The sequence below is a fragment of the Trichosurus vulpecula genome, chromosome 4 (assembly GCF_011100635.1).
Source record: "Trichosurus vulpecula isolate mTriVul1 chromosome 4, mTriVul1.pri, whole genome shotgun sequence".
In the NCBI taxonomy this organism is placed as follows: Eukaryota; Metazoa; Chordata; class Mammalia; order Diprotodontia; family Phalangeridae; genus Trichosurus; species Trichosurus vulpecula.
The window spans coordinates 441152092-441167546 of NC_050576.1; the positions used below are offsets into that span (position 1 = coordinate 441152092).

Here is a 15455-nt window from a genome sequence, read left to right on the forward strand (position 1 = left end):
TGCCGGCCGTGACCATAATCGTGATAGCAGCGCTCCTTTGGACGCTCCCTTGGGGATCCTCCCGACAGCCTGGGGAAGGAGGGGGCTATTATTTCCCCATTTACAGTTGAGGAAACCGAGGCAATCCGAGAGTTCGGTGTATTGCCCAGGTTCAGAGCCAGACCCCGTCAGCACCGCGTGCCAGCACGTAGGGTGGGCAGGGAGACGGGCAGGGAGGCGGGCGGGGAGACGGGCGGCGGGGCGGGCAGGGAGACGGGCGGCGGGGCGGTCAGGGAGACGGGCGGCGAGGCGGGCAGGGAGACGGGCAGGGAGGCGGGCGGCGAGGCGGGCAGGGAGACGGGCGGCGGGGTGGTCAGGGAGACGGGCGGCGAGGCGGGCAGGGAGACGGGCAGGGAGGCGGGCGGCGAGGTGGGCAGGGAGACGGGCGGCGGGGTGGTCAGGGAGACGGGCGGCGAGGCGGGCAGGGAGACGGGCAGGGAGGCGGGCGGCGAGGCGGGCAGGGAGACGGGCGGCGGGGTGGTCAGGGAGACGGGCGGCGAGGCGGGCAGGGAGACGGGCAGGGAGGTGGGCGGCGAGGTGGGCAGGGAGACGGGCGGCGGGGTGGGCAGGGAGGCGGGCAGGGAGACGGGCGGCGGGGTGGGCAGGGAGGCGGGCAGGGAGACGGGCGGCGGGGTGGGCAGGGAGACGGGCAGGGAGGCGGGCGGCGGGGTGGGCAGGGAGACGGGCAGGGAGGAGGGCGGCGGGGTGGGCAGGGAGGCGGGCGGCGGGGTGGGCAGGGAGGCGGGCGGCGGGGCGGGCAGGGAGGCGGGCGGCGGGGCGGGCAGGGAGGCGGGCGGCGAGGCGGGCAGGGAGACGGGCAGCGGGGTGGGCAGGGAGACGGGCAGGGAGACGCGAGGCGAGGCGGGCGGCGAGGCGGGCACGGAGACGGGCGGCGGGGTGGGCAGGGAGGCGGGCGGCGAGGTGGGCAGGGAGACGGGCGGCGGGGTGGGCAGGGAGGCGGGCGGCGAGGCGGGCAGGGAGACGGGCGGCGGGGTGGGCAGGGAGACGCGAGGCGAGGCGGGCGGCGAGGCGGGCACGGAGACGGGCGGCGAGGTGGGCAGGGAGGCGGGCAGGGAAACGGGCGGCGGGGTGGGCAGGGAGGCGGGCGGCGGTGCGGGCGACTTCACCCAAAAGCAGTCTCGAGCAGCAGAGGCGAGCTCATACACTCCTCATGAAGGATCCTTTGAGAAGGCGGCCCCAAGCTCCGACGCCCCAGGGCATCAGACTGCGAGGCCGGAAGGCCCTTGCAGGGATGCTGCTGAGGAGGCTCGTGGTCAGGCTGGTCACGAATGACTGGACAGTTCTTGATCCTGAGCCTTGCAAAGGGCCTCTCTCCTCTGTTCATCACTTTCTTGCGACCCCTCTTGGCATAGCCTCTGCCTTATGGGCATTCCGAAGGGGAGGCTGGAAGCTCACCTCCCCTCAGCCCTCCTTTGGAAGAGGAAAGACAGGCCTTTGAGAGGGAGAGGGAGTTGCACACCGTCCTAGGTCTTAACAGAAAAGCTCAGCCGGTGGTCATTAAAATCCTCCTGGTCGGAGAACATTGTACACAACCACAGATATATGGACTCTGTGAGGACCAACCCTGACATACTGCGCTCTTCTCAGCAACCTAAGGTGCAAGAACAACTCCAGGGGACTCACGATGGAGAATGCTATCTTCATCCAGGGAAAGAACTGTGAAGTTTGAATGCATATTGAGACACACTACATGCTCGCCTTTTTTCTTCTCTTTTGTTTTTGGGTTTTTTTTTTTTTGGTTCTGTTTCTTCTTTCTCATGATTCATTCCATTGGTCATAATTCTTCTCCACAACTTGACTAGTGTATAAATTAATTCAATGCGAAGTTATACGTGGTAGTTACATGAGATTCCATGCCGTCTTGGGGAGGGAGGGGGGAGGGAGGGGAGAAAATCTGGAACTCAGAATTATGTAGAACCGTGTGTGGTAAACTAAAAATAAATTTTAAAAAGTGTACAATAATTTTGGTAGTATTGTCATTTTTATTACGTTGGCATGGTATAACTATGAGCACTGAATATTCCTCCAGCTACTTGGGTTGTCCTTTATTTCTTTAAAGGAGTGCTTTGTAATTTAATCTATGTGTCTTTTCTGTGCTTTGGGAAGTTGATCCCCAGATATTTATATATTTTGTAGTTATTGGAATAAATTTCCCTTTCTATTCTTGTAAAAAAAAATCCTCCTGGTCCCCTAAAATCCTCCTGGTCCCCTCTGCCCAGATCGTCCGCCTTTGCACAGGCAGCCCTTAGTAAGTGTCTTGGCAGCGAATGGTGGTGGTGATGCTGACAGGTGATGGATCACCCTGGGAGAGGCCGACTCCTACCGAGGCTCCCTGAGAGGCTGCGGCGCTGTCCGTGGTGCCGACAGCCGGCTCCCCATTGGAATCCTGGGCCCCCTGCTAGAAAAAGGCATTCTTCCATCTGATAGAGCTTTGGAACTACAGCAAGGCGGAGGAAGCAGGAAACATTCCCGTCATTGCACAGGTTTATAAAACGGAGTCCCAGAGAAGGTCAGCACAGTGCACAGGCTCACAGAGGGAGTAAGCCCGTTGGCTAGAGTCCAGCTCTCCTGATTTGGAACCCCAAACTCCTTCTATTGCCCTCCCTGAGAACTCTTCTCCTAAGGAGCTCTGGCCCTCCCTGCTTTGATCTCTTTGCTCCTATACCGTGTTCTACCTACGGTCTGCACTGTCTTGGTGCTCCTAGCCCCAAATCAAGAGAGACAGAGACAGGAAACAAGAAGCAAAAAAACAAAACAAAACAAAACAAAAAAACTTTGATAGCCCACCACCACACCTGTGGATGATTCCAGCTTGGGGAAAAGCAAGCTCAGAACGTGATGGCTGGCCACTTCTCAGCCTCCTAACTGCAGAGATCCTTGCCAGGGTATAGGCAGGCCTGGGCCTGTGCGGCATCCTGTTCTAGCCCAGAAGCTGAATGCATAATCCTAAACCCCAGTATCCAAGGGGTCCAACCTGTAGCCTTTCTGGATAGAGCTCTAATGTTGAGAATGTTGGGAAATGTCCTCAGAGACAGTATTTGTTCCGCATCAGGAGGTTTCTGAGGCCAAAAAAGAATGTGAATAGTGAAAAATTATTTTTCTATCATATTAATAAACAATTATCAAATGAGGATCCAGGCTTTTTCATCTCTGTTTCTTCATTGAGGCCTACTTCCTATAAAAAGTCTATCTCTGAAGGACATATTTGATTGATGAGATTGTCCTAGCCATGAAGGTACATGCTCTTCAATCTTGGGTGGGACCCCATCCAACTAGACCTTACTTCTGTTTGGAGTGTAAACAGAATCCAGTGTAGGTGAGCTCTTATCTCAAAGGAAATGTACCCCTCTCCTTGTATCCCTCCATTAGAGTTTAGGGTAGCCCAGTGAATGAAGGAGAAAACCTGCCAGAGTGGTCTGGAGGAGATGGATTTCCCTGTCCAGATTGCTGGAGGTGGTTGAGGGTCGTGATCAAGCCACATTTCAGCAGGAGGAGCTGAAGACTTCTAGCCCACCTCCTCATTAAATGTCCACCAAACAGGACTGATTTTTCAGTTGTCAAGGGAATTCCCTTTCAAGGATTATTTAAAGCTTTCAGGCTCTCCATATCTTTTTGGTTGCCAAGAGAAACCACTGGCCATCAATGTATTAATTATTAGCTAGTCTAATAAATTGATATTAATTACAAAGAAACTCAGTCTCTCAGGTCTTTTCATTCATAACAATGGGGAAGGATGGTTTCATATATCTTTGGACTCTGTGACCTCACTGAGGATGGCTCTTTGGTCTTACCTATCAGTCAGACCAACATCACTTCTAAAACACATGGGCTGGTCACAGAGGCCCTTTTCAGCTCTGAGGTTCTGGGACTTCTTGATTCATTTGGGAGAGTGGAGGCAGGAATGGGGATTCTGGCTTTGCTTTCTCCTCAGAGAGGGAGCTCAGGGATTTCCACCTGCCTTTCAGTCTGGGTTTGAAAAATTGAGTCATGTTTCTGTGACCTTGAGCAAGAACTTTCCCCTCTCCAGGCTTTTGATTTCTCTTCTGTCAATTGGGAGCATTGGACTAGATGGTATCTGTGGTCCTTTCCAACCCCAGAGCTTAGGCCCTATGAGGAGAGACTGGAGCAGAATGACTACTCAATTGAGTTCTGGCCTCTGGAATGACAGTGCTCCAGGAAGAGTCCAAGCTATGGAGCCATTGATGCTCTGTGCACAGTGAGCCATTCCTTGGAACAAATAGTATTTTTAGAAAGGAAAAAAACCAGTACAACTGATTGATGCACTGAAAAAGTCCCAAAGCATGGGCAATGTGTGTCAGCTGTGTACCTCCTCCTCTGCAGAGGGTTGGGCTGGGAGTGTCTTCTCCCAACTCTTCATCTAATGCTGCTTGAGCTTTACAATCATGTTACATTGACTTTGGCTTTTGTGGCGTGCCATTGTTCTTTTCACTTGCCTTGTTTTAGTTACTGTGTATATTGTTTTCTTGACTCTGCTTACTTCATTCCTCCTCAGTTCATGTAGCTCTTTCCAGGCTTCTCAGTATTTATCACATACTTCATTTCTTACAGCACAGTGATATTCCATTCCATTCACACACCACACTTTGTTTAGCCATTCCTGAACTGGTGGGCATCTTTGTTTCCAATTCTTAGCTATTGCAAAAAGAGCTGCTATAAACATTTTGGAATATATGGGCACTTTTTTCTTATTGATTGCTTGCTTGGAGTATAAGCCCCAACCCTGGCCTGCTTACTAAGGCAGGTGGGAATCCCACCCTATGGTCAAAACACCAAAAAATGCACAAAAACTTTTGTGAAGATTTCCACTCACTACATGGAATGTATGCATGCTTATGAAGAACATGAAATCCAGTAGACCTGAAGAGATGAACAGCTCTTGTTGGAAGAGAACTCAGCAGATATCCCATCTAAATAGCAGCCCTGAGTTTTCACTCAGGCTGGCAAATGAAGGCCAGTTCAATGAAGTCAGAGCTAGATACATATTTTCTCTGGAGTGACCTCAGTGAAGGAGAATGCTGTGAAGCTGGTGTAGGTTTTACAACCAAAACTAATTTAATCAGCAAACTTGTATGCCTCCCAAAAGGAATGAATGACAGGCTCAAGATAATGTGATTACCACTTGCAGGAAAATGTCATGCTACCATCATCAGTGCCTGTGCTCCCACCATGACAAACCCTGATGAGATCAAAGAAGAGTTTTTATGAAGACCTGGAGACCCTCATCATCAATGTGCTGAAAGAGGACAAGTTTATAATTCTGGATTACTTTAATGCAGGAGTAGGCTCAGACTACCAGACATGGCAGGGAGTCCTTAGGAGGAATGGAATCAGAAACAGCAATACCAATGGTCACTTACTACTAAACACTTGTGCATCTTATGATATTCTCATCACCAACATTATCTTCTGTTTACCTGTATTAGGAGGGCAGAGTTTATAATCTCAAAGAGGATCATAAACATGTCTGAAAGGTTCGGAACCGCCGGATATAAGAAATTCTCAAAGTAGAAGGCAGAAGAATCAAAACATTTATTTAGGCTCCACAGTAACCAACCCATGAACCAGCAACCCCATTTTGATATATTGATCAAAAGCTTCCAGGCCCAATAAGTACGCCTTGAAAGAGTAACCAGGAGGCTACAGAGAAACATGATTGCGTAAAGCAAAATCATGTTTCCCCCTCTATGGTAATAAGATTACCCACTGGCCTGAAGTCTTTGTTCAGCTTTCTCCCGTAGGTCAGCTCTGCTACTGGCAGCTCCTGCTTCAGCTGTGTCTGTGGCTGTGGCTGTAACTGACGTAACTGTCGTAACTGCCTCTGTAACTGCCTCTGGCTCCAACTGTCGCTGTAACTGTCGCTGTAATGGCCTGAAGTCTTTGTTCAGCTTCCTCCCGTAGGTCAGCTCTGCTACTGGCAGCTCCTGTTTCAGCTGTGTCTGTGGCTGTGGCTGTAACTGACGTAACTGCCGTAACTGTCGCTGTAACTGTCGCTGTAACTGTCGTTGTAACTGTCTCTGGCTCCAACCGGAAAAGGAAAAGAGAGGATCTTCAAGCTGTCCTCTCCCCTCTTATAGAGTTTTTGACATCATCAAGCACCGCCTGAACGACCAGGGCCGATTGGTTCTTGACTTGGCCCCTCCCCCTAGCGTAGCCGTTAACACCTCCCCTCAGCCAGCCCCATGACTCCTCACACAGGAAGTTGTCTGCTTCCTGGAATGCTCCTTGGGCCTCCTGCCCCGGAAGAGCAAGCCACAGTGTCCAGAGGCTCAATGAGGTAAGCTGAGTCATTCAAAGAAAACAAAGGCCATTCTGGCTACACTCCACCCCTTGTTATAGGATACATAATCTAATCAGCCATGTATCCTAGAACATACATTGTGATCCAATTACAAAGGAAACTAAAACATATCATTCATTATAAAGCAAAACATATCATTTGGTGACATTCCTAAATATTGGTTTACGATTCAAATGTGATCCACCCCTAGGTCCCAGCAAGATAATCTCTTCAATCAATCATCCCCAAAATAATTATTAATAATTCAAATGTCCACCCCTAAATCCTTGTATCCATTACATAGGATCAATAATATCATAACAATAAAACAACACAGCAAGGATAACACAAAATAAGTAAACAGAACACTATCATCATTTCCACCCCCCTTGAACGATTGGGGCTCAAAATCTTGGGGTGAGGGGTGAAGGTCTCATTTTCCATAGCTTCTTCATGCTGAAATTGGATGTAGAGATGGCCCTGCCCCCAAAAAGTCCCATTCCAGAGGTCATTTCTTTAACGAGCTGGCAGGAATTCCAAGAATGCTACATGCTTAGGCAGTCACCGGAAAGTGCAGGGTGCTTAAGCCTGAAGGAAACAAAACTAGCAACAAGGTTAGCCAAAACAAAGGACAAAAAGAATAGACAAGTATGGACTATAATTCTTCAAATAAAATCATCTCAAGTTTGGTTGAGATTTCAGTTATGCAAAGATCCAACATCAGAGCCAAACTCAGGTGGGAAATGTTTCTTTTCAAAAGGAACATAATGAGGAAGCCAAGAGGATCCCACCCTAGATAGAGACTAAGATTGTCCTCCCAGCCTTTCCCCAAATGTACAAGTTTTCATCCGTTAATCACACAAGGTCACCTTCAGTCTGAGTGGCTTGTGGGCTTGCAGGAGCAGTTCTTATTTCCCTATTTCTCGTGTTATCAAGGCCTTTATCTCTGTACATTCTATATAATTCATTGGTTGGAATTCCATCTATCATTTCAAAACCTACCCCTGCTCTCAATAAAGCAGTAAACATTTCTTTCCTTGTTACTCTCCTTTGGCGCCAAGTTTGCTGGTTATTCACCCTTCTCTCTCGAGGAGATCTATCCCTTCCCCAGTCACCTAAGTCATGTAACTGTAAAATCTTATTTATCACTGTTGTAAGACGGCTCCCCACTTCTCCAAGTAATAAATTCAAAATTAGTTGTTTATAAGCAGGGGGAGCTGTCCTAATTATTAAATTCCTATGAGGCAGTTCCATTGGATCATTGTAATATTTGTCTGAGGTTCCTATCATAATGGCAGTCTTCATTACCTCCTCCTTTAGTCTCATGATACAATCTCTAAGTGAATACCAGGGTCTGTGCTCAGTGGGCCACATAGAATCAGTAGCATATCTCTTATTGCATCCCACAGCGGCTAATGCCAACAGAGTAGTCCTGCTATCACCATCTCCTTGCTGATGATGTTCCCTAAAAGCTTGTTGAACTAGAGGATCATGGCTGATACCTATGAATCTCATGCAGTCTGTCCTATCTACTGATATTCCACTGGCCCCTTGATCACTGAGTCTTACCATCCAAGATATCAATGGTTCTCCTATTCTTTGGCTGAATCTACTCAAAATATCTGTGACCTCTTGCGGTGAGAAATCTTCCTGAATTTCCCTTGTAACTGAATCTTCACCTCGGGTTTCTGTCTTCCTCCTTTGTATGGGTCGAGCCCTTGTCTGATCATTTAACCATCTCCTATTCTCTGTGTGAGGCACATCCTGAACCCCAGTAGTGTTTTGTGCCTCAGCCCCTAACATTGTCTCATTTTCCTCCCACTCACTTCCTCTGCCACCATGGCTAGGACGAAGCAGGCAGTCAGGCTCTTTCTGGGCTGGGTTGAAATGCACTCTGGGCTTTTTTGGTCTCCTGTTGCTCTTAGCCACATTAATAGAAAAGTTCTCATTTGAGTCAGTTTGGTCTCCTGCTATCTGAGATTCCCCTTCTTCCTGTGGGGTAGGAGTGCCCCCATGTCTTTCACTTAATCTCAATCTTTCGTATACTAGCCGGTAGGCTGATAACACTATCCAGCTTTGCCTAGATAGTGATGCCCCTGACTGAATCCCAACTTCTCGTAAACACTTTTCCAAATCCCTAGGATCTCCTCTCCGTAGCCTTGGTTCCCAGTTTTCACAGGGTCCAGCTTTTTTAGCCAATTCTTTTGCTAGGGAGGAATAAAATGGATCCTCCCATCCTGGGATATTCATCTCTTCCTCTGGAATTGTTCTGCTTCTAAATAGAGATCTTATACCTAGCGATCCCATCCTCGTCGCCAAATGTATTAGGAGGGCAGAGTTTATAATCTCAAAGAGGATCATAAACATGTCTGAAAGGTTCGGAACCGCCGGATATAAGAAATTCTCAAAGTAGAAGGCAGAAGAATCAAAACATTTATTTAGGCTCCACAGTAACCAACCCATGAACCAGCAACCCCATTTTGATATATTGATCAAAAGCTTCCAGGCCCAATAAGTACGCCTTGAAAGAGTAACCAGGAGGCTACAGAGAAACATGATTGCGTAAAGCAAAATCATGTTTCCCCCTCTATGGTAATAAGATTACCCACTGGCCTGAAGTCTTTGTTCAGCTTTCTCCCGTAGGTCAGCTCTGCTACTGGCAGCTCCTGCTTCAGCTGTGTCTGTGGCTGTGGCTGTAACTGACGTAACTGTCGTAACTGCCTCTGTAACTGCCTCTGGCTCCAACTGTCGCTGTAACTGTCGCTGTAATGGCCTGAAGTCTTTGTTCAGCTTCCTCCCGTAGGTCAGCTCTGCTACTGGCAGCTCCTGTTTCAGCTGTGTCTGTGGCTGTGGCTGTAACTGACGTAACTGCCGTAACTGTCGCTGTAACTGTCGCTGTAACTGTCGTTGTAACTGTCTCTGGCTCCAACCGGAAAAGGAAAAGAGAGGATCTTCAAGCTGTCCTCTCCCCTCTTATAGAGTTTTTGACATCATCAAGCACCGCCTGAACGACCAGGGCCGATTGGTTCTTGACTTGGCCCCTCCCCCTAGCGTAGCCGTTAACACCTCCCCTCAGCCAGCCCCATGACTCCTCACACAGGAAGTTGTCTGCTTCCTGGAATGCTCCTTGGGCCTCCTGCCCCGGAAGAGCAAGCCACAGTGTCCAGAGGCTCAATGAGGTAAGCTGAGTCATTCAAAGAAAACAAAGGCCATTCTGGCTACATTACCTAAATGCAATAAAACCTTGTGGGTGTACCTCTTACAGCTAACATTTGCATTTAATAGACTATGTCATTGTAAGGAGAAGAGACAGTGATGAAGGCAATGTGTGGCACAGAGTGCTGAACTGATCATAGACTTATCCTTTCCAAGCTAAACATTCACATGCAAAAAAAGTGGGCCCAAGACAAGACAACTACCAGATAATAACCAGACTTAATGTCAACAGATTACAGTGCTTCTCCAAGTGTAAACAGTTTGTTGCTAACTTGGAGGGAAAGCTGAACCAGTTGGCAACATTGGAGCAGAAAAAGAGTGGGCAGCTTTCAGAGATTCTGTGTACAGCACTGCATTGCTCATCTGGGTCACAACACTTGCAAACATCAAGATTGATTTAATGAAAATGATGGGGAAATTCAGAAGCTGCTAAATGAAAAATGAGAACCCCATGGGGGTTACCAGCAGAATAGTTCATCTATCTCTAAGAAGGCAGTGTTTAACTTCATTAAAAGTAAAGTATAAGTGAAGCTTAGAGAACTGCAGGATTCTTGGTTCAGTAAGAAGGCAGATGGAATTCAGTTTTACGCTGATAGTAATAAACCAAAGTGCAAAGATGCCCCAAAGGTTTTTTATGGGCCAAAGACCTATGGTGCATCTCAACTACACAGTGCTGATGGAGCCATATTGATGAGTGATAAAGATGTGATCCTGGAGAGATTGGCTGAACACTTCCATGGTGTTTTCCACAGGCCATCACCAACCAATACTGAAGCCACTGACCATTTACCTCAGGTTGAAGTCAATCCCTCTCTAGGTGAACTTTCAACTGAAGAAGAGATTGTGTATGTCATTAGGCTCTTCTTGTGTGGCAAAGCTCCTGCTGCTGAACTATTCCACCTGAGATTTACAAGGCAGGGGGTCTACTGCTCATACAAAAGATGAACAAAGTCATCCAGGTTATATGGCAAGAGGAGTTTATTTCCCAGGAGTTCAAGAATGCCTCCATTGTTCATCTCTATAAAGGAAAGGGAAATAGGTTATCCTGTAACAATCACAGGGGTGTCTCTCTCTTGGTCATTGCCAGAGTCCTCCTCAATTGGCTGACCCTTCACCTGGAAGATGGTCCTCTACCTGATAGCCAGTGTCACTTCCGAAAGGGCCAAGGAACAGCCAACATGATGTTTGCTGCCCAAGAACTCCAGGAGAAATGCCAGGAATAGAATAGAGGTCTGTATACAACATTTGTTCATCTGACCAATGCCTTTGATACCATCAGTCATGATGGCTTTTGGAAAATTATGTCAAAATTTGGTTGCCCAGAGTTCATCCCTTTTGCATGTCAATTTCACGACAGCATGTTTGCCTGGCTTCTGGATAATAGATGATGCTCTTGGGCTTTCCCAGTCACCAAGAGTGAAGCGAGACTGTGTGCTTGCTCTCATGATTTTTAGCATGATCTTTTCAGCAATGTTATTGGATGCCTTCAAAGAGGACAAACATGGCATCAAGGTCAGCCACCACACTAATGGTAAATTATTTAACTTGAAAAGCCTACAAGCCAAGGGGGATAGTTGGTGTTCAACTTTTTGTTTGCAGAGATGATTGTGCCCTCAATGCAGTTTCTGAGGCTGGATCAATTCTCTCCTGCTTGTGCTAATTTTGGCCTGACAATTAACACCAAAAAACCAGAGGTTCTCCATCAACCATCCATTGGTTATAGCAAGTGGAGAAATTCTGAATTCTGTGGATACCTTAGCAGTATACTTTCCAGGGATGGTCATATAGATGATGATGTTGATACACACATTGCCAGAGCTAGCTCAGTGTTTGGGAGGATGCAAAGGAAAGTATGGAAGAGAAAAGATATTAGATTGCCCATAAAAGTGAAGGTCTACAAGCCTGTTGTGCTGATCTTGTATGCCCGAGAAACCTGTGCAGTCCACCAGCACCACATCAGGAACTGAATAGCTTCCATGTGAATTGTTTTAGGGAGATTCCAAAGAAAACCTGGCAAGATAAAGTACCGGACACTAAGGTCCTCTCTTGAGCTAAACTGCCAAGCATTCAAACTCTACCACAGAGACTGCAGATGGGCTGGCCATATTGTCAAATGCTAAAAGTACAGGTGCCTAAAAGACTGTTTTACAGAGAACTCACACAAGGCAAATGCTTACATGGCAGTCGGAATAAGTGATAGAAGCACACTCTCAAGGTTTCTCTGAAGAACTTTGGAATCAATTGTGAGACATAAGAGACACTGACACAGGACCACCCAGTATGGCATGCCTACATCAAAGAAGACACTGGGTTCTATGAGCAAAACAGAATTGCAATAGCTCAAAAGGAACATAAGATATGCAAAGTTACAGCCATCTCCACTCCAAATGTTCATGTGGACAATTTGTGCCCAACCTGTGGTACAGCCTTCTGAGCTCGTGTTGTCTGATGAGCCATGGTCAGATGCACTGCACCTTAACCCTGACATAGTGACATAGTGATGTCATTTTGGTCCTCTTGGAGCACAAAGGACAACAATTGAGCCCAGTAAAGGAGTCTCTGGTTCAGAGGGTATGGACATTTTAATCACTTTATTTGAATCATTGCAAATGTTCTACTTCACAGCTCCACCAACGATGTAGTAGTGTGTCTATCTCCACACTCCCCAACGACATTAACAGGGGCCATTTTTTTGTCATCTTTATTAGGATGTGAGGTGAAACCTCAGGGTTGTTTTGATTTGCCTTTCTCTACTGTTACTGAGTTGGAGCATTCTTTCATGTGGTTGGGAATACTTCTGAGAACTGTTTGTTCTTCACCTTTCACAACTTATCCACTGGAGAATGGCTATTAGTTTCATATACACATATATGTTATGTATGTACATTTGTATGTATGTATGTATGTATGTAGATAAATTGTTTCTGATATAGATTTATTACCAAACTCTTATCAGATATATTTTCCCATTTGACCCCTTCCCTTCTTATCCTAGATGCCTTAATATTGTCCATGCAGAAATTTTCAGTTGTGTCTAATCAAAGATACCTATTTTATCTTTCATAATTGCCTGTCTCAGGGCAGAGCCAAGATGGCCGCATGAAGGCAGCATCTTACCGGAGCTCTCTCACAAGGTCTGCCAGATTCCTATAAAAAAGTGAATTTGAGCAGATTTGAGAGAGTCAGAAACTGCGAGCAGTCTGCGAGGGGCAAATTTCCGAGCCAGGAGAGTCTGGAAGGCCGAAGGCACAAATCTGTACGCTTGGAGAGTGCTTGGAGTGTGGAGCTGCTCCAGACCAAAGCGGAAGCGGTCAGCCGGGAAATCCACGTGGGAGACAGGCTGGGAGAAAGCTGGGCACCGGAAACTGGCACAGGCCTCCCAACACAGGATGGCAGTCTGTGGAAGCGAGGAGAGGCAGCACAACACCACTGGCCAGGAAAATACCTACTCCTGAGGCTTGCACCCCGAAGGAATGAAACACGGCTTCTGGGAGACATAATGGCCAGGTAAACGGCTCTAATCCCTCCCCCCCTCACCCAGAGAATTCCTTGGGAAAAAAAAAGAAAGCTGGAACAGAGGAGAAATAAGTGGGGCTTCAGTGGTCACATACTAGAAGTTCATTAGTCCCAGAGGGGCAGAGTCAGCAGGGGTCAACACCAGGAGCCCAGACGTAATCTTGCTCCCCCAGGGGGAGTGCCAGAGATCAGCTCAAACAACAAACAGCTGAGACCATTGCTGAACAGCAACAGTGCTGGAGAACACCCATAGGGAGTGAGAAGTCAGGGAGCCAGACCCCTCCCCCACACCTCAGGAAACTGAAGGCTATAATTCTAGACTCACAACCCCCAGAATAAGAAAGCTGGGACAGAGAGCCCTGAGCCCCAAAGGCAGAAATTTGTTGTAAAGCCAGGAAAAGGCAAACCAACAAACATGAAGAAGAACACAAAAAAACCAAGGACAATAGATTCTTTTTATGGAGACAGGCAGGATCAAAATACCAATATGGAAGGGGTCAGCAATGACACTGTAGATACATTGGATACCTCAAAAGGTAATAACGAACTGGTCTCCAGCCCAAAAAGCATTGCTGGAAGAGCTAAAGGAGGATTTTAAAAACCAAATTAGGGAGGTAAAAGAAAACATGGAAAAAATGGAAAAGTCCCTAAAGAATAAGATTGGCAAAATGGCCACAGAGATTCAGAATCTAAATAGAGAAAATGACACCCTGAGAGGTAAAATCAACCAATTGGAAAAGGAGACTCAAAAGCAAAATGAAAACACTAACTCATTGAAAATTAGAGTTGAGCAAGTGGAAGCTAATGAATCTATGAGGCACCAAGAAGTAGTAAAGCAAAACGTTAAGAATGAAAAAATAGAAAAAAATATGAAATATCTGATTGGGAAAACAACTGACCTGGAAAATAGATCCAGGAGAGACAATTTAAGAGTTATTGGTCTACCGGAAATCCACGATGAAAAAAAGGAGCCTTGACAGTATTTTCGAAAAAATTATCAAAGACAACTGCCCAGAGGTCCTAGAACCAGAGGGCAAAATAGTCATTGAAAGAATTCACCAATCACCCCCTGAAAGAGATCCCAAACTGAAAACACCAAGAAATATTATAGCCAAATTTCAGAACTATAAACTCAAGGAGAAAATACTGCAAGCAGCCAAAAAGAAGAAATTCACATATCGTGGAACTACAGTCAGGATCACGCAGGATCTCTCAGCTTCCACATTAAAAGACAGGAGAAATTGGAATATGATATTCCAAAGGGCAAAGGAGCTGGGACTACAACCAAGGATCGACTACCCAGCAAAACTAAGCATAATTTTTCAGGCAAGGAGATGGACATTCAATGAAATAAGGGAATTCCAGACCTTCCTGATGAAAAGGCCAGAACTCAATGGAAAATTTGATCTCCAAATATAAAACTCAATAGAGACATAAAAGGGTAACCAGGGGGAAAAACCCCACAAACCTTATTAACCAATAAGGGCAGGTTGTTTGCATCTTTATGTGGGATTATATCATATTATGTATGTTTTATATATATACATATATATGTCAGTCTTGAGAATGGTACAGCTATTATGACAATTGAAAGGGATATACATAGATTGTGAATACCTGTATAAATTAACTGATGTAAAGATAAAAAATATAAGTAAGAGATATAAAGGGAGGGCTATGAGAGAAGAGGTAAGGAGGTAGTAGAAAAGGGTAAATTACACCAAATGAAGTGGCGCAAAAACATATTATAGTAGAGGGAAAGAAGGGAGGGACAAGAGCAGTATTTGAGCTTTACTGTCATCTGATCTGGTTCAAGAAAGGAATACCATACCCTGATAAGTTTAGAAATCTAACTTGTCCTACGGGAAGTAGGAGGGGAAGGGGGGAAAAAGGGAGAGGGGTGATCAGAAGGGAGGGGAGAAGTAGCAAGTGGGAAATGGTAAGATAAGGCAGGGGAATAAAGAGGGAGGGTAAACTGAGGAAGGTGGTGGTCAAAAGCAAAACTTTGTTGAGGAGGAGAAGGGGAAAGGGAGAAATAAAAGTATAAACAGGGGGAAATAGGATGGAGAAAAAGACACAGATAGAAATCATAACTCTGAACGTGAAGGGGATGAACACTCTCATAAAACAGAAGCAGATAGCAGAATGGATTAAAAACCTTAATCCTACAATATGCCATTTACAAGAAACACATTTGAAACAGGGGGATACACACAGGGTAAAGGTAAAAGGCTGGAGTAAAATATATTGTGCCTCAGCTAAAGTAAAAAAAGCAGGTGTAGCAATCCTAATCTCAGACAAAGCAAAAGTAAAGATAGATTTAATTAAAAGAGATAAGGAAGGACATTATATCCTGCTAAAAGGC

At 46.4% G+C, this 15455-nt stretch overlaps 1 protein-coding gene across 1 annotated transcript in view; it reads right to left on the reverse strand.

The window, feature by feature from the left end:
• Positions 1-167: 167 nt before the first annotated feature.
• Positions 168-15455, reverse strand: part of LOC118847400 (formin-2-like) — a 33961-nt gene continuing 18673 nt past the window's right edge. Inside the window, exons 2-3 of the mRNA XM_036755848.1 lie at positions 2384-2455; positions 168-1160 (exon numbers count right to left, since the gene is read on the reverse strand). Coding sequence (XP_036611743.1) covers positions 168-1160; positions 2384-2455 — 1065 coding nt within the window. The remainder of the gene's footprint in view (positions 1161-2383; positions 2456-15455) is intronic.